The 20,286-nt window shown below is 41.2% G+C and overlaps 1 protein-coding gene across 4 annotated transcripts in view; it reads right to left on the reverse strand.

Annotated features, from left to right (window-relative positions):
- Positions 1-3,633: 3,633 nt before the first annotated feature.
- Positions 3,634-20,286, reverse strand: part of ints11 (integrator complex subunit 11) — a 39,281-nt gene continuing 22,628 nt past the window's right edge. For all 4 annotated transcript variants that reach the window (XM_043675820.2, XM_043675822.2, XM_043675821.2 and 1 more), the window contains 6 exons: positions 16,293-16,455; positions 14,214-14,321; positions 11,481-11,542; positions 11,253-11,395; positions 6,533-6,662; positions 3,634-4,035 (listed from right to left, as the gene is read on the reverse strand). In XM_043675820.2, coding sequence (XP_043531755.1) covers positions 3,967-4,035; positions 6,533-6,662; positions 11,253-11,395; positions 11,481-11,542; positions 14,214-14,321; positions 16,293-16,455 — 675 coding nt within the window. In that variant the 3' untranslated portion in view covers positions 3,634-3,966. The remainder of the gene's footprint in view (positions 4,036-6,532; positions 6,663-11,252; positions 11,396-11,480; positions 11,543-14,213; positions 14,322-16,292; positions 16,456-20,286) is intronic.

Raw genomic sequence — 20,286 nt, forward strand, 5'->3', positions numbered from 1 at the left:
TAAAATTGGGCCCTTGAAGACAGAAACAGGGAAATATATTACGGGGAACAAATGAATGGCAGAAGAATTGAATTGGTACTTCAGATGTGTTCACTGGGGAAGACACAAGCAATCTCCCTGAGGTAACAGTGGCTGAAGGACCTGAACTGAAGGGAATTTATATTTGCCAGAAATTGGTGTTGGAGAGACGGTTAGGTCTGAAGATTGATAAGTCCCCAGGGCCTGATGGTCTACATCCCAGGGTACTGAAGGAGGTGGCTCGAGAAATCGTGGATGCGTTGGTGACTATTTTCCAAAGTTCAATAGATTCGAGATCAGTTCCTGTGGATTGGAGGGTGGCTAATGTTGTACCACTTTTTAAGAAAGGTGGGAGAGAGAAAGCAGGAAATTATAGACCAGTTAGTCTGACCTCAGTGGTGGGAAAGATGCTGGAGTCTATTATAAAGGATGAAATTACAACACATCTGGATAGTAGTAACAGGATAGGTCAGAGTCAGCATGAATTTATGAAGGGGAAATCATGCTTGACTAATCTTGTGGAATTTTTTGAGGATGTAACTCTGAAGATGAACGAGGGAGATCCAGTAGATGTGGTGTACCTGGACTTTCAGAAAGCTTTTGATAAAGTCCCACATAGGAGGTTAGTGAGCAAAATTAGGGCGCATGGTATTGGGGGCAAAGTACTAACTTGGATTGAAAGTTGGTTGGCTGACAGGAAACAAAGAATAGTGATAAATGGCTCCATTTCGGAATGGCAGGCAGTGACCAGTGGGGTACCGCAGGGATCAGTGCTGGGACCACAGCTTTTTACAATATATATTAATGATATAGAAGATGGTATTAGTAATAATATTAGCAAATTTGCTGATGATACTAAGCTGAGTGGCAGGGTGAAATGTGAGGAGGATGTTAGGAGATTACAGGGTGACCTGGACAGGTTAGGTGAGTGGTCAGATGCATGGCAGATGCAGTTTAATGTGGATAAATGTATGGTTGTCCACTTTGGTGGCAAGAACAGGAAGGCAGATTATTACCTAAATGGAATCAATTTAGGTAAAGGGGCAGTACAAAGAGATCTGGGTGTTCTTGTACACTAGTCAATGAAGGTAAGCATACAGGTACAGCAGGTAGTGAAGAAGGCTAAAAGCATGCTGGCCTTCATAACAAGAGGGATTGAGTATAGAAGCAAAGAGGTTCTTCTGCAGCTGTACAGGGCCCTGGTGAGATCACACCTGGAGTATTGTGTGCAGTTCTCGTCTCCAAATTTGAGGAAAGACATTCTGGCTATTGAGGGAGGTTCACAAGGTCAATTCCTGGAATGGCGGGACTACCTTATGCTGAAAGACTGGAGCGACTGTGCTTGTATACCCTTGAGTTTAGAAGACTGAGAGGTGATCTGATTGAGACATATAAGATTATTAAAGGATTGGACACTCTGGCGGCAGGAAACATGTTTCTGCTGATGGGTGAGTGCCAAACCAGAGGACGCAGCTTAAAAAAACGGGGTAGACCATTTAGGACAGAGATGAGGAGAAACTTCTTCACCCAGAGAGCGCTGGGTGTGTGGAATGCTCTGCCCCAGAAGGCAGTGGAGGCCCAGTCTCTGGATTCATTTAAGAAAGAGTTGGATAGAGCTCTCAAGGATAGTGGATTCAAGGGTTATGGAGATAAAGCAGGAACAGGATACTGATTAAGGATGATCAGCCATGATCATATTGAATGGTGGTGCAGGCTTAAAGGGCAGAATGGCCTACTCCTGCACCTATTGTCTATAATAAAACATGGGTAAATGATAAGTGTGAGTATAGGGTTGAACTTGCGATGAAAGTTGTGTCATTTATATATATTGTTACCTTTTAAGTGTTTTAGATTTTAAACTAGTAGAATAGGGGTTTTTGTTGTTTTTGTGAAATCTAGACTCGAAATGTTAGCTTGCTTTCTCTTCAGGGATGCTGTCTGACCTGCTATGATCTTCAGCACTTTTTGATTTCAGTTCAGATTCCAGCATCTGCAGTAATTTGTTCCTATATTGGGATTTTGTTGTGCTGCGTGTTTTGAAATCTTTTAAAATGTTAGCTTGGTTTGTTTTATTTTTATTTCCTCTGTATAATACATATTTGGCTTAATGCTAAAACCAAGTCTGCAGCCTTGTGTGTTCATATTTTAATGCAAGATCAACATGTTGAATTTTTTTTTAAAAAATCTATCAAGCTAGATTTTATTCTTGGATTTGTCCTGTCCAGTTGTAACATCAGATTAGATCATAATAGACTTTATCTAAAACAATGGACTAGTAAATCAGCATGTTTTAAAAATGACACTTGTTGCTCATCATAAAAAGCTTTTCAAAACATTATGGGCTGTGCACTGAATAATAGTAACAAGGAGAAATTTAGCTTCAACGTGTTTCACATTTTCAGATATTAAGGTTTCAAAAATGGCTTGTAGTTTCACCTCAAAACAAAAAATTGTCAAGAAATGCGAAATAACAAACTGGAACTTTAATGACAACCAGTGTTACATTTCAGAACATTTTGATCATTTTTCCATTAAAAGGATTTGATAAATGCTACTTAGATGAAGCAAACTGTACTCACACTATTCCTAAAACAAATCCTCCAGAGTCAAGTTAGACTCAAAATGTTACCTTTTTTCTCTCACATGTTGCCTGATGCATTGAGTTTCTTCAGCTCTTTCATTTTTAATATATTCCAGTACTTATTTATTGTGCTACTTTAAACCTATTATCCATCAGTTATATCTATTTTCTTATCGACCTGTTCAGAGTTCTGGAGTAGATGAGACTGAGAACTCGTGGCTCAGAGCTAGACACTTTCCTGTTCTCATTTAAAAGTTAATGAAACTCTGGAAATTGCTTCAGGCTGGTGCATCAAAAACCAAAGCCAGACATGAAAATAGAACCAAATTCAGTTCAGAAACTTTTCTTCTGTGGTTATTCACAGGATTTAAGCATCACTGGCAAGGCCAGCAGTTATTGCCCATCCTTAATTGCCCTAGAGAAGATAGCAGTGACATTGTTGGACTGCTGCAGTTCATACAGTGTACAGGTTCTATGGGGTAGGAAGTACAAGATGTCAACTCAGCGATGACTGCAATATCTCCAAGTCGGGATGGTGGTATTCTTGCGAAATTAATGGTCTTGCCCTTCTGGTTTGGTAGATGTCACAGCTTTAGAAGGTGCTCTTGAAATTGGTATGTATGTTGCTGCAGTGTATTTGGAGGTGGGGTTTGATTGCTTAAGATGGTGGACAGGGTTCAAATGAAAAGCAGCCTGTTTTGCCCTGGGTGATGTCATTCAATCTGTACATATTGAGTCAAGCAAGTGCACAGTACTCTAACATTTACTTGACTTGTGCTTTGTAGATGATGAAAAGACTGTGAGGCGTCAAGAGGCAAGTAACCCACTTCAGAATTCCCAGTTTCTGCCCTGCTTTCGCACCCATAGTATGTGTGTAGCACATCCAGTTAAATTTAAGTCATAATGGCCATAATTATGGCTGTGTTTGAGGATACAGATATCCAGTCGACTGCTGTGTTTACAGAAAACAACGCTTTCATTATGGCACAGTAAAGGATGTCATAAAGCAACACAAAAATGGATGACAAAATCCAAACAGTTTTAAAAATTTATTTTACAAACATGTTCTGGTAAAATGAGTCAAAACAGTATGTAAGCCACATACATTCTCAAATTCCAATTCAATCCACATGCCTACTTAGAAAAATAAAACTGAACCAAATCACCCTGTTCTATGGGCAAAATATGACTCATTATAATCCGCAGGTCACATGCATCTGAGCCTCCAAATCTAATCTTCTATAAACAATGGCATATTTAACATAGCTTCTTGGATCCTGCAAGGCTGAACTCTTTTACAAAAGAGTTAAATATAAAAATATGAAAAAGATTATCTGTGCTAAATTCATTTCCTGTCATCCAGTGGGTCAGAGAGCAATTGACTGAGGCAGTCCTTTCTTTAACAAGGTTATCAGGTAACTGCCCAATTCTTCATCCTAGAGATTAAAAAGAGTCAGTAAACATTGTTAACTACATAAAATCACAAGCATTAGTGATCCCAGAACCTGTGGCAGGAAACCTCTTTGTACAAGAGGTGAAGAGCTGATCAAACAGGTCAATGTGATCTCCTGACTAGTTTCAAATACAGTAAATCCTCTGTATTCGCAAAATCATAAAACATGAACTTGGCTATCTGCACCAAAAAATATTTTTGAAAAATCCACAGGCAAAAGTCACATATCTGTGATTCTTAACCTATTTTTGAACAAGCTCTGCACTCGTGAATATCATCATTCGCAGGGGTTCTCGGGGACAGAACCCTTGTGGATATGGAGGAATGACTGTACTTATATTTCCAGGTATGAGTCCTCTAATTGGGGCAGGTTAATCTGCCAATCGTTACCTGTCTTTTTATTGAAAGTCTTTTGCATGTTACAGAACAGCTTGTTTTTCAAAACAAAACCCAATTCCTTTGAGTCACTGAGGTGTTTGGTGTAGGATTAAGTGGGTGTATGATTCCCTCCTATGCTGTATTATTCTACAATTTTACTGTGTTGAAAATTCTACACAAGTTATTGTTGAAACAGATCATTACATGTTAATCCACAAGTGCACTTAAGTCGTATTGGATGGAAATTCTTTTGCTGAACTACAGCTTTCTTCTGTTGGAAAGTTTACAAACCAAATAACTTTTCAACATGTACTACACTCCAATTTAATGAGATTACACTTTTTATCCAGGGAAAGACGAACTCCATATAGCTTTCAGTTTGCCGCAGTTAACTATTTTGTAACTTTGTAAAATGCTCTATCGTAAAATTGAAACACCACCAGACAACATTTCACCCACTCAGTGTTGATTGGGTACAAAGTGTGAAGTTATTTTGTTTTACTAATGGGGGTTATACACTGTAAAATTCCATAGCCTCTCATTTGCATAGTGACATTTGCAATAGGTCACACAAAGGTATATAGAATACTTGTGATTCTTAATCAGTTAATTTACATGTCAGTGAGCAGGTTAAAGACACTGTGAAGATCCACTTCCAACGATATGAAGCAAGCACTTTGACAACATTGATCAAACAACAATGAGAAACAGCCAATAGTTAAAAAACAGGATTGAGTAATGTGATTAAAAAGATTAAAATTGCTGAGCTTAGTTCCCATTTCAAATTTGTGTCATGGATTTTAAAAGATTAAATGCATGGTGTCAGAGATCATTACTGCAAATCATCCATGATTTGTTTGGAAAATTGAATAATTAATTTGTCAAATTGAAGCAAGTTTACAAATTGTGTTGAAGAGTAACAATTAATGATATTCATAATCTTGAAACCTCCAAAGAACATAATCCTGACAGAATAATTTCAAAAGATAATTTGTGTATGTAAATAACTGGCTAAATTCTCAACAAGACGAGTGTTCAATCAGCATCAATTCCCAGAGTGACCTGCGATCATGAAGGAATTCTGCTCTGCTACCCCCTTAATCCAACTCTCACGGTCTAATCAGCAGATGGAACAATCACTCACTTAAATTTAATAACACTGACATGGAATTATTATCAATTTATCAAACATCCTAAAGATAGTTGCTTCTTAATCTGAGCAACCAGAGGACACAGTATACATCATGGCAGCTGTAATTTTTTTATATCTTAATTACAAAAACACAGTATGCAACTCCACTACACTGAGTATGCAGAAGGAATTTGATATGGGAAATTTATCATATTTCTGAATGTGAAATGGAACATCAGACAAGCATAATGTGCAGGTCATGCAATGTGCCTCTTAGCTGCACTTTCAAGCTCATACCTTTCCTATTAGTTTCTCCTTGCTGTTGAAATCTAAGCTTCTAAACACCTAATCACACTGCAGATTGACACAGGTTTATCCCTGAGTCGTGGTAATGTCGGGTATGCTAGGTCTTGTGTCTTCAGATTTGACAATAAGTGAAAAAGCCAGTAATGAAATCAACGGTTGACAGTGTTGCTGACTGTTCCAAACCTTGGGATATCCTGGAAGTCCTCACATCCACACAGACACAGACTAACACACCAACTGACAAGGGAACATGCACACACTCTAAATTACAACCCCATATACACACACACCCCCTACCCACAGAAATCCACACACAGACCCACGACCACAGACATCCTCACCCACAGAGACTCTCACACGGACACCTCCTGCCACAAAGACTTACACAATTTCACAATTACAATTTTTAAATATTTCTTTACTAAAGAACAGTTTGGATATTAGTAGAGTCAGCATCCCTCTCAGTGTGGGAATGTTTAAGATGCTTGTGGCATCTTTGGACATTACCCAACCTCATCAATTGCCGACCTGTATAAAGCAGGTCATGAAGTATGGGAGACAGACACAGAGCCTCCATCTGGATACAAGACAACATGCGGAGTATTCTAAACCAAAGCCTCACCAGACATGAAAGACAGTGGCTCTCTAAAACAGGATCACTCACCTGGTAGGTCCATGAAACTAACACATCCTTAGTACTCTGATCATCAGACATTGCACTGATTTTAATGAGAATGGACTCCACCATCACAGAGCCATCAGGCAGATGTTGAATCGGATAGTCTTTCAAGATACTTCCAGACAACAAGGAAAGAATTAAAATAAACATTAAAAATTGATTGAGTTATTTTTGAACCTTCTATGTTTAATGCTTTATAGGCTGCAACTGCTTGAAGAAATATCCCTATAAAGTAATACAATGTTTATTAAGCAACCCTTAGCTGACGAGTAGGTCAGCAGCTGAGTTAACATTATTTGTGTGCAGCAAGGCTACCGTTCAACTCCAAATTTTGATCAACAGTCTTACTGAGTATGCTGATATTTTTTAAGAAGCTACTGTGTCCCTTGCCTCTGTTCCCAGAAATCAACATTCATCCATCTTATCGCCTATGCAAAACAATCAGCAATATAATACGAAAGGCTCCAATCCAAACCACTGAGACACTTACTGGAGAACAGAGATGGATTATGGTTTGGGATTTTTTTGACCATTTTGCTACAGCATAGGTTTGAATAGGAGCTACATTTAAACATAGGGATTTAAGGGAAAACATTTTGCATTAAGCCATTTTAAAAATAAAAGTTGAAATACTCTATTGACAAAGGTATTAAAGTAGTTTCCCCAAAAGATTTTAATAATAACCAATTTGTTAGCCTGTAGTGATACTCAGAAACATTATATTAAGTAACACCTAGTCAGAGTGTGCAACAGAAGCTATTTGGCATATCGTTGGTGGCCAACATGGGAAGATCAAATAGCTACAGAAATGCAAATTGGCTGTCTCCTCGAACAAGAATTGCCTGGGTCCAGTTTTGCCTACAGCCACAAGGTTAGTTCACAGGGGGTTGGGATGAAGTTATTTAAGCCAAGGAGGTGATTGCAGATCTGGAGAACTGTACCCTTTGTTATCCTGTATTATTTCAAGAGATGAGGTGTATTGGTCAAATTAACTGAGACAAATCATAACTGTTGTACACAATGTTATTTTGCTCATTGAACAATATCAAAGCTACAGATTGAAGAATCATGTCAAGTCACATGTTAAAGCAGTGCTGGCAAGCCAGCAATGCCCACATTCCACAAGTGAATAAGAACAATAACAGGACTGAATTTTACCAGTTGGAATTGGCTAAAATGTCATATAAATGCCTATAAAGCATTTGTCAAGTTCCATGGAGGGCTTCTCTCCATTAGCCCTAGTGTGTTTTTGTGGGTTGTCCTGTTACCAAAGCATCAGACCTAAAGAACTTATGCCTGAAATGTCAACGCTCCTGCTTCACAGATGCTGCCCGACCAGCTGCTTTTCCAGCGCCACCTTTTTCGACTCTGACTCCTCACTTTCCTCTATAGTACCTTGCTTGTTGTATTCTCCCATTCATCACAGACACAAGTACTCGGCACTGTCAGGACATGGGCGGCACGGTGGCAGAGTGGTTAGCACTGCTGCCTCACAGCGCCAGAGACCCGGGTTCAATTCCCACCTCAGGCAACTCTGTGTGGAATTTGCACATTCTCCCCGTGTCTGTGTGGGTTTCCTCCGAGTGCTCTGGTTTCCTCCCACAGTCCAAAAAAAATTTTCAGGTTAGGTGAATTGGCCATGCTAATTGCCCCTAGTGTTATGTGAAGGGGAATGGGTCTGGGTGGGTTGCATTTTGGCAAGGCAGTGTGGACTTATTGGGCCGAAGGGCCTGTTTCCACACTAAGTAATCTAATCCTGGTGCCTAGTGCCATCATTGATGCCCAACATGCATCTGATCAAGAGTTAGAAGTCTGGAGTTGCCCTTCACCGCACATAGTGGAAGAGCAACCACAAACCCATGCTTCCCAGGACACACTGGTGACAGAGCAGAGATTTTGTTGCTCATGCAAATGCACAATCTCATAGCTCTCACCATTTAAGATCCAAGCTACACGGTTTACTTGTCCTTAGTCTCAGCCTATCTTACAATTCTGTTAAAGTTAGTGCTACTCTTGCCCCAATGCCTAGTGGCCTGAATTGTTCAACATGTGCCCGACACAAACAGGAAAAGTCTTCAAAAGGTTCAAAACATTCACTGTTATTCAGCAACAGCAGAAGTAATCAGTAAACAAACAGAAGTTTCATATACCTGTGGGAACAGAAACAGATATGTGCCTTTCAAGGACCAATACATTTACAGTTCCTGCATCCAGTTCACATACACTGGAGGGAGATGTTAATTATGTCCTGTCTGGCTTACAGTGCCTGACACCGCAATGCTTCATCATGATGAAGGTGACTTTCCCCTGCGCAATGTCCTCACCTTCCTCCTTGGAAGACTGCTGCCACACTCTTAGTTTTTCAGCATCCATCTCGTGCCCTCTTTGCCTGCTGCTGCTGTAGCACATTGCAGCACACATGGATTATGCACTAGACTCCAAACACAGTGTACCACAGGGACCCCCTCTTCTTACCCTGCTCCCCTCCTCCAAGTCTGATCCAAAGGTGAAATCTGATTTCCAGGTGGCCTATTGTCTGCTCTGGTAGAATAATGGGCTACATTGTATCTATGAAGCCATCAACCATGGTCGTCCTTGTCTCCTAGTAAGTAACTTTGCAATGCATCCAGTCTTTGAAATGAACTCAGACCATTAGAGTTCACAAGGTTGGAGGTGTCATGGCTGGTAGCTGGCACAGATCTCCAAGATGTGCTGCTGATGATCATAGATGACTTGCACATTGCTGGAATGGAACTCTTTCCAATTGAGGAACTCAGTTGCATTATGATATAGCACTCCCAATGCAGTGTGTTTACTCTGGCCTAGGAAAAGCCAGCTATGCTGCCAATCATACTGCCTGAGCTACAGCACTGACCTCATTGCAGGGAAATGATAGGAAGCAAATTGATCTAACAACAATTGCATTGGTATCAGCCTTGACACATTTCTGGGTGAACAACTGAGGATTCAGCCAAACTTCACTCACACTTAAAATGAACCCAAGTCAGGATTATTAGAAACAGAACAGAATTTTCATAACATTAGCTGTAAACATTCACATCACTCACAAATGACTGTTTAGTGTAATTCTCTATACAGTGGACATGGAACAATCCAAAACACAGGGCCATGGGATGTCTCAACATGGAACTTTGACATTGTACCTTATTCTGATCAATGTTCCGCAACAGCCTGACTGATGACTGCTCCCCCATGACCTGACTGAGGACTATTCCCCTTCAACTTTGACACATTGCATGTGCATTAAGCAAATGGCTTTGTGTTTGCTGGCTAGGCTACTGTTACATGCTGTAGGTGAAAGATTGATACAGCATGGTGCTCCCTGGCTGACAATCATGACAAGTTCCCTGCTATGTGTTAGTACTGAAAAGCAAAGCAAGACAGAAACACTGTGAGCCTTTAAGGTCTAGCTGAGGGACCAAGGCAGGCGGATGCTGCAAGCATTGAAGTAGGCACAGTGAGTGAGTGCTAAGGGAGTGAGCATGCAGCCCTGAGATACAACCTGGTTGAATTCATGAGTTTGGTGCCTATCCCTGACTGCAAAGTGCCCTTGTAACTGTATTCCAATGTTAAGTGCTGGTGTGTTCCAAACTGAAGCACTGTAGTACAGAATCATGAAAAGTATATTGAAGATGTGTCCTGATGAGGCTGATACAAGGCAGATGCCAAGTCTGTGAATGGAGTGTGTACGCAGTTGCTGTCATGGAGTAGGGCATTGAGATATTGGTCCTGAGTGTTCAAGATGAAGATCTGGAGCAGCTGGCAGCGGGCTGGAGTCTTAGATTACTTACAGTGTGGAAACAGGCCCTTCGGCCCAATAAGTCCACACCGATCCGCTGAAGCGTAACCAACCCAGACCCATTCCCCTACACTTACCCCTTCAGCTAACACTACGGGCAATTTAACATGGCCAATTCACCTAACCTGCACATTTTTTGGATTGTGGGAGGAAACCGGAGCACCCGGAGGAAACCCACGCTGAGTCACCAGGTTATTGCTCTGACTTTAAATTGTCACCATCTAGTTTCTGTCTGACTCGTGGGAGAATGGGAAACTGGTGAGATTAAGTTGTTCATACATGCTAATGCATGCAAATAGGCCTCTTGTGCTCACTAGTGACAATCTCATATTGCCATTGGAAAATGGAACACTTTGTTCTCAACATTGTGAACTTGCTTGCTGCTGCTTTCTAGGCATGGCTCATGATGTTCAGGGTCTGGCAAGATTACTATATCCAATCCATATGACGTGATGCAACATCTTCCTAGTCACGTTTTCATATATGTAGATATTAGCTAATTGTGAGTAAACCCCAGCACGTAGGGACAGGAGATCCAAGTCTGGGAACATCCAACACTACCAAACCCAAGAAGGTATCACAGCAAACCCAAAACTGTACTAGCCATGGCGGAAAAGTACAAAAATTAACTTGTGCAACCCAGCAGTCATTTGAATAGAACAGTAATTAGTCCCAGACCTTTTTTTTTTTTTAAAAAGGTTGACACTTCCTTCTTTGATCATTTCTTGGTTTATTATTGGCTGCTGTCCATCCTTTCCAGTTACTGCTCTGAATGACATTTTTTTCTTGCTTCACATATCTGACTCTACACCCATTTTGCTATGGTGGCAATAAAAATAAATTAAGCTATTATCTCCACTGGCCTAAGTAGGGTAATGTACTCACTTTTTCAGGTGGTTGTATATTCGATTTAAGGTATCTTGTTCTGAGTGGTGGTCCTGTATTTGAACTTTACATGTGTAACGAAGGTGATGTTCACTGAGACCCAATTCTTTCACAGCCTGTTCAGGTGAAACTAGGCGAAGGCTCTAAACATAAAAGCAACAAGAGCAAGTGACTTTGTGTTTTATCCTTCTTTCAAGTGATCCCCAAATTTAAACATGCATTACTTACGTTATCCTTTATAATCAGTGTGCCATGCATTAGTTTTGGTTTCTTTGAATCAGGTACTGGACCTATAGAACACAGGGAGAAAAATCAGAGACATCATCAAACATAAGTGTCAGTGACTGGGTTTACATTCATTTCATGAAAACCCGGTTTTGTTATTTTCTTCTCAACCTCTAATAAATTGAAATTTTGATTACTTTCAAACACTCTGCAAGACACTATATAGAATGCTACCTTAATGCAATGTAAATAATTTAATTCTTGATCAGCTTTTCAGCTGCAGTGCCCAGTACAGGCTCATATTCCCATGTCCTCAGGTTGCTACTTGTCTACTCTCTGAATACAAGTGGAAAGTTGCCTCCTGTAATACTGTCTAGTATTAACCTGCCATTCTATTGAGTCTTTGGTCGCTGATCAGTATATAAGAAAATCAAAACATCAGTGACAGGTTATGAACCCATCTTCTATTTGTACATGGTTAAGTGTCGTCTTACCCATTAATATTCACGGAGAAGATGCTTCAACATTATAAAAACAATGCAGCTTAAGTTTCCAACCACAATGGCAAAACCTCCACTACACACATATGATATGTTGTGGTTAGCCAGATTGTAACAAAACATGATCTCAACTGGTGCAGATGAAGGGAAGTGTTGTGGTGAGGACTTTCATTCACTAGAAATTCGTTTGAAATAGCTAAGCTATTTCACTTCATGAAAGTTATGAAGACATCAGGCTGCATGTATCACTTACTTTACAAACTTGCACCAAAATGTTGGACTAATTTATTAAAATAAAGAGCACCTCAATGGATATTAGAATTAGATTTCAGAAACACTACATCTGGTCTGTGTTATTATATTGAGACAATGCTGGAACATAGGGCAGACAATGCAAGTTAAAGGCAACAGAGATGTGGCTTATGAGATGCATGATGAGGATTAGTTGGATAACATACACAACCAATGAGGAAGTTTTGAAGACAGCAGACGAAGAACTTTTACAAACGATTACCAAAAAAAAGTACAATTCCTGGGACACACATGGAGGACAGGGACACACATGGAGGACAGAGAAACCAGAAAATCATGATTGGTGACATTCTAAAGCATGACATCCGAAGATGAATTTGACTGAGGTCCATTGCAGATATCAATCCCATTGCCCATATTAGAATCCTAGCCTCAGATGTGAAAGGACAATGAAAGAAAATTTGCTTGCCCATTCACTAATCTTGATTTCCTGCATTCTTATAGAATCTTTGCATCATGCTTTTACTATCACATCTACTGTTATAAACTCATCATCCAGTAATTTCACACGAGATCTACGGTATTTTATTGACGATGCATCCATCACACCTAGTATGGAATGCCAATACTCACAACTGACTACTTGTTAAAGAATGTCCGTCTTTAGCCACTAACTGACTCAATAACAATTATACCTTGTGCTTTAAAGGGATAGGCCAAGATAAACATTGTGAACTATCTTGTATGATGTCCTTCTCCTTATTAAAGAGCTACCAGCATCACCACAAGAAAGCTGCCCACGGTTTAAAAAAACAACCTGCTTTTAACTCTTTTAAAGACAGAAAAATTATTAGTTTGCTTAATGTGAAATGGATTAGTACTCCCCAGCATCCTAGCTGATATTTATCCTTCAGTCAACATCACAAGAACAGATTATCTGGTCATTATCACATTGCTGTTTGCAAGATTTTGCTCTGGTATATTGGGCTGCCCATTTTCTACATTACAACAGTGACTACACTTCTTTGACTGTAAAGCACTTCAGGGTCCAGTTGTCATTTAAAACAGACACTATAAGCATCTTCTCCTTTCTGTATATTTACAGGAAACTAATAACCAAATTTTCACATCAGATTTACTGCATTTAGTTGTGTCAGTCTTCGGTCAGAGGTGTCACTCACCTGAGTTAGAAGACTGGGTACTCAAGTTGCACACCAGAGGCCTAAGTGTATAATTGAGGCAACCACTTCAATGCAGTAGTAGGGACTAGCAAAGGGGTGAACTCTTGGGTTTGACATTAAACCAAGTCCACTCGCAGTGAACATAATGAACTACCATGGCTCTACTGGAAGAACAGCAGGTGAACATGGCCAAAATGTTTCAATTTTCAATAAACCTGATCTTCTGATCATTGTCAGTTTACTACTTGTGGGATGTTGCAATGGTATTTCCTATATTAGAATAATGATTAAACTTTCTAAGTACTTTCACGGGCTGCAAAACACGCTGTGAAAGGTACAACATAAACACACACCCTTTCTACTTTAATTATTTTTCTGTGCTGCATTAAGGATTCATGCTGACAAAGAGCATAACTAACAATGATACAAACAATGATGTTTCATTTGCAGGTGAGTACAGAAATTCAGTGTTGGTAACCTATTTGATGAATGTGAACATCATTTCATACTTCAGCCTTCCCTTTGTCAATATCCAAGCACATGAATTTTTCTTACTGATAATACAAGGAAGTGAGCTAAACTGGTTGCCCGCACAACTCTTACATTGGAATTATCTGTGTGTTCCACCTCCACAAAGAGACCTAGGAACTGAACTGGGCACTTTACCTCAGTTCCATGCCAGGCAATACATGAAACAAATGAGCCATAATTCAGTTATACTTTTACTTAAACAGGGAACTTCAGGTTCTTAAAATTTAAGTAGGCTGTTTACTAAATCTTAAGGTTAAGAACAATTCAGTTACCAAGATTTGAATCCCCCTTGAGCAAACCAAGAGAAATATCCACTGGAATATTGGGATTAGTAACTATTGATGCTGTTTCTCCATTGGCTGGCATGTAGCAATTAATACCTGGACAAAAAAAAGACAAGTTTTAAAATTTCTTTTTCCATTACTTTTAAGAAAAAACATATATCGTGTTATGCAAGCAAAATCACAAGAAGATTGAAATTACACTCAAAATTTTATGTACACAATGAAATGACATCTAGATGCATAGGTTGAAAGGTCAGATCAGGCAATTAGAAACCAGGCAGGTGGAATGGGCAGGAACATTTCTAGCACATTTGAGGAGCATGTTTGGTGACAGTGACAATAGATTACATTTATGAGCTATTTGTTACCAAATGGAAACAAAGAAAAAGCGACATACATAAAGTTTCGTTGATTGGAAGTCTTGAGTTAGGAAGGGTTTCAGCTTCATTCCAGCCAGACAATGAAATGAGTAAAATTACATAGGTAGGAAAGAAAGGTTTCTTAGGCATGAGCTTTTGGAGATACTTCTTTTGTGCTGATTGAAGTTAGAGCTGTCAGTATTCAAGAACAAAAAATGCTTAAGCTTTGGACATTTTTTTCATATTATGCCTCTCTGAGCAAGAAGATGATTAATGCTGCTTTAACTCAAAAGTACTTTGTTCCCTTGAGATGGGGCAGGCAACATCCATATGGAAAAATAGTAGCAGGCATTGACCACTACTTCAGTAACTCCTTTAAACACTTCTTTGTTTTTATATCCTATAACTCACTCTACCAAGCCTGGCAACAACACCCCTACTGCATCTTTCTATGCCAGAATGTGGGCTGGTCTAGGGTTTGCACACAAACACCAAGACTGATGCTACATAAAGTAACTTTACATGAAATCGCTAAAGCTGACAGAGAGGACACCCCTATGCAAGCTGACTGAACAGGATTCAAATCCAGGTTCCAGACATGCAAAAGGCAATGTGCTTAATCTTAACATCAGGTTGGTCAAAGCCCAATAAATATCATATGTTTCAGCCAAAATTTATCCGAATATGTTTCTCCCTAAGAGATCACTGTTAAAATATAGGCAACTTCATGGTTTGGATAGAAAAGTGATTAGGAGCTACAAGGCAAACATATTAAATATTTTATGGTTCAACAAGTGGAACCCCGCAGATTTGTTCCTGTGATCTTAGCTGTACAATTTATATCAAATGATCTATATTTGTACATAGAAAAGAATATTTCCAATCTTCCAAACGATGTTAAGCTGGGAACTACAGTGAAGTTTAAGAAGAGGATAGATCAATTAAGTGAATGACAGTAGCAAACAACCTTGTGAGGTAGTACATTTTGGGCACAAGAAAGAAAGGTGGGATTGCTGTGGAAATAAAGAAGCACAGAGGAGATATAGGCAAAGAAAGGAATTAATCACAAAACATATAGAATATATAAGTAAGTGTTTGAATTAGTGTCCAATGCCTGCTCCTATTTTCCCCACAGGGTGTTGCCTGTCCCATCTTAAGGAGGACAAAGTGTTTCTGGTGTTAAACAGTAATAACCTATCATCGTGATGATGGGATTTAGCAATAGCAAAAGACTGGATTTATTTGCAAGGTTAAGGGGTAATCCAACTTAAGTATTTATAAAGCAATAACATAGAAATGAATAACAAAGTACAGAGGAGGGAAAAACATTACATGGTACATTGGAATCTAAATTTAAAAATCCAATATCTGAAAACTTGAACGAAGTCAACTAAAAGGAAATTCAGAAGCAGTTTCTTTGTGCACGAAGATGAGAGAATGTGGCATGTCCGTCCACCACAGTAGAACTAATTAAGGCATTTTTGAGGTAACTATTTATAAAAGAATGTGAGAAAAAAAAGGTATTAAGATGAAGAAGCATCCACTGTTAGCAAACTGGTAGAGTATGCTGATTTGCCAGTTTGCCCTATTCTTACTTTATTCATTCCTTAACATTTTGTACATAAAAAGATTAGATTGGAGTACTGAAATGTCTTATTAGCTTGCATTTGCCCTGCAGCAGCTAATGATACAGTGCAGTAAGACTTACTGAATTCCTGTTCAATTTTCTCTTTAAGGAATCCCATTTTCTTAGCCTCTCCATGGACCAGCAGCACATTTTGTGGTTCGACTTGACGGATAAGTTGCATGATGCCTTTGGCGTCAGCATGTGCACTGAATGACATGTATTCCACCTGCATCTTCACTTCTAGCTGGGAAGGATACATTACAATAGAATTAACGAGTGGTCTTATCAAGTTTCTTTTTAATCAAATGAAAATAAAATGATCTTGAGTAAAGAAACAAAACTTAAATTTCAAATTTAGTTTTAATGCACAAAGATGTTATTATTTTTAAGACACAATGAACCATAAATCTATTTTGTGACACTGTAACTCACACTGAAATAGCTCAGGAGAAGACTGGATCAATGTGACTAATGATGTGGAAAGAAAAGGCTTCTTCTCCTAGTTTCAACACAAAGCACTGGATATCCCACAATATATAGTTACAACCAGAAGCAGACAACTGACTCAAGTGACAATGCTGATTTACTAACAAAAGAAAGAATATCCTTCCACATATATATATATATATCTCGGGACCGAGGTAGAGATGAAAATAGGTTGAGAAACTGATCAGAAATAATGAAATGGAGATTTATGATTAAAACAACAAGAAATACTCGATACCATTAATGTGGAAGACTTTTACAAATATATTCAGAGTAAACAATTGAGTGTGTGAAACAGCTGGTGTCCTGAAGAAGCTCCTACAGTATGTCACAAATTGGCTGAGTCACTGGAAACAAAGGAGATAAAGCTACAGCAAGATAGGGGGAGGGGATCAGTGGGTGCCAGAGCAGTCTGTGATGTGGCTTGTTTTACACATTTTAGATACATGATTCAGGATCAGGACAGAAACAAGACTGTTTGAGTTTGTTAATGATATGAAATTTAGCAGAGGGGAAGGAAGAGCTACAAATAACAGGGATTAAGAAAACCAATTACAGGAAATCTGGTTAAATTAAAGCTCCAAATAACAGCTGGCAGATGTGGAAAAATGCTGTAGGAGAGGTTGAAGAAGCAATAGATTGCTTGGGTGAAATATGTACAATTTTGGTCATTGATTAAAATCAGAAAATCCTGGTTTTAAAGAAGACACAGAGGAAGGATCCTAAATTCAGAGATTAGGGATCTCAGATAAAAGAACAGAAAATGAAATTGGAATGCTTACCAGAGGGGAAAAAAAAAGTTGAAGGAGATTTTATTGCAAGATTGATCTTTAAGTAAAAAGTAGAATGTCATCAAGGTCAGTGGGGATTACATTTTAGAATAAAGAAAAATTCTGGAGAGGATAATAGAAGGATATTAACTATTGCTACATTACCATCTTACAAATAAGATATGAAACCAAACTCCTTCCTTCCTCCAGATCAGGAGGATATTAAAAATCCATAGGACTTTTGGAAGAAGTTCAGGAAATTCATCAGATGTGCAATAAATTAGCTCCTCAAGTTATACTGCCAGATGGACTGTTCAGATTCCCTCATTCCTGATGAAAGGGCATTTGCCCGAAACGTCGATTTTTCCTGCTCCTCGGATGATGCCTGACCTGTTGTGCTTTTCCAGCCACACTCTAATCTTGACTCTAATCTTCAGCGTCTGCAGTACCCACTTCCACTTGGATGGACTGTTCATTCATTTCACTCCCATTTTGTGGAAACTTGCTTACAATAGTCACTACATTACAAAGCAATTAACTTTATGTGATGCAATCTGATATAGTTGAAACTTTATTGCTGGAACAGCACAGCAGGTCAGGCAGCATCCAGGGAACAGGAGATTCGACGTTTCGGGCACAGGCCCTTCTTCAGGAATGAGCAGAGAGTGTTCAGCAGGAGAAGATAAAAGGTAGGGAGGAGGGACTTGGAGGAGGGGAGTTGGAAATGTGATAGGTGGAAAGAGGTCAAGGTGAGGGTGATAGGTCGGAGTAGGATGGAGGCGGAGAGGTCAAGAAGAAGACTGCAGGTCAGGAAGGCGGTGCCGGGCTGGAGGGATCCGGCTGAGACAAGGTGGGGGGAGGGGGGATGAAGAAACTGGTGAAGTCCAAGTTCATCCCCTGCGGTTGGAGGGTTCCCAGTCGGAAGATAAGACGCTCCTCCTCCGACCGTCGGGTTGTTGTGGTTTGGCGGTGGATGAGTCCAATGACCTGCATATCCTCGGTGGAGTGGGAGGGGGAGTTGAAATGCTGTGCCACAGGTTGGTTGGGTTGGTTCGTCCGGGTGGCCCAGAGGTGCTCTCTGAATCGCTCCGCAAGTAGGCGGCCTGTCTCCCCAATATAGAGGAGGCCACACCGGCTGCAGCGGATGCAGTAGATGATGTGGGTGGAGGTGCAGGTGAATCTGTGGCGGATATGGAAGTTTCCCTTGGGGCCTTGGAGAGAAGTGAGGGGGGAGGTGTGGGCGCAAGTGTTGCACCTCCTGCGGTTGCAAGGGAAGGTGCCGGGAGTGGTGGTTGGGTCGGTGGGGGGTGTGGATCTGACAAGGGAGTCGCGGAGGGAGTGGTCTCTACGGAAAGCTGATAGGGGAGGGGAGGGAAATATATCCTTGGTGCTGGGGTCTGTTTGGAGGTGGCGGAAGTGACGGCGGATGATGCGCTGTACATGGAGATTGGTGGGGTGGTAGGTGAGGACCAGTGGGGTTCTGTCCTGGTGGCGGTTGGAGGGGCGGGGCTCAAGGGCGGAGGAGCGGGAAGTGGAGGAGATGCGGTGGAGGGCACCGTCGACCACGTCGGGGGGGAAATTGCGGTCCTTGAAGAAGGAGGCCATCTGTGTTGTACGTATTTTGAACTGGTCCTCCTGGGAGCAGATGCGGCGGAGACGAAGGAATTGGGAGAATGGGATGGCGTTTTTACAGGGGGCAGGATGGGAGGAGGTGTAGTCCAGGTAGCTGTGGGAGTCGGTAGGTTTGTAGTAGATGTCCGTGTTGATTCGGTCGCCTGAGATAGAAACAGAAAGGTCTAGGAAGGGGAGGGAGGAGTCCGAGACTGTCCAGGTGAATTTGAGGTCGGGGTGGAAGGTGTTCGTGTAGTGGATGAACTGTTCAACCTCCTCGTGGGAGCACGAGGTAGCGCCGATACAGTCATCAATGTAGCGAAGAAAAAGATGGGGGGTGGGGCCAGTGTAGTTGCGGAAGATGGATTGTTCCACATACCCTACGAAGAGACAGGCATAGCTGGGGCCCATGCGGGTGCCCATGGCTACTCCTTTTGTTTGGAGAAAGTGGGAAGATTGGAAAGAAAAGTTGTTCAGGGTGAGGACCAGTTCGGTCAGTCGAAGGAGGGTGTCGGTGGAAGGGTACTGGGTGGTACGGCGGGAAAGGAAGAAGCGGAGTGCTTTGAGTCCTTCGTGATGGGGAATGGAGGTGTACAGGGACTGGATGTCCATGGTGAAGATGAGGCGTTGGGGACCGGGGAAGCGGAAATCCTGGAGGAGGTGGAGGGCGTGGGTGGTGTCACGAACGTAGGTGGGGAGTTCTTGGACTAATGGGGACAGGACCGTGTCGAGGTATGCCGAGATGAGTTCGGTTGGGCAGGAGCAGGCTGAGACGATGGGTCAAAGCACTCCGCTTCTTCCTTTCCCGCCGTACCACCCAGTACCCTTGCGGCCGCCTACTTGCGGAGCGATTCAGAGAGCACCTCTGGGCCACCCGGACGAACCAACCCAACCAACCTGTGGCACAGCATTTCAACTCCCCCTCCCACTCCACCGAGGATATGCAGGTCATTGGACTCATCCACCGCCAAACCACAACAACCCGACGGTCGGAGGAGGAGCGTCTTATCTTCCGACTGGGAACCCTCCAACCGCAGGGGATGAACTTGGACTTCACCAGTTTCTTCATCCCCCCTCCCCCCACCTTGTCTCAGCCGGATCCCTCCAGCCCGGCACCGCCTTCCTGACCTGCAGTCTTCTTCTTGACCTCTCCGCCTCCATCCTACTCCGACCTATCACCCTCACCTTGACCTCTTTCCACCTATCAC

This window comes from Chiloscyllium plagiosum, unplaced genomic scaffold (assembly GCF_037043375.1).
Source record: "Chiloscyllium plagiosum isolate Xiang-an unplaced genomic scaffold, Cpla_swu_hap1 HiC_scaffold_37, whole genome shotgun sequence".
NCBI classification, from domain to species: Eukaryota; Metazoa; Chordata; class Chondrichthyes; order Orectolobiformes; family Hemiscylliidae; genus Chiloscyllium; species Chiloscyllium plagiosum.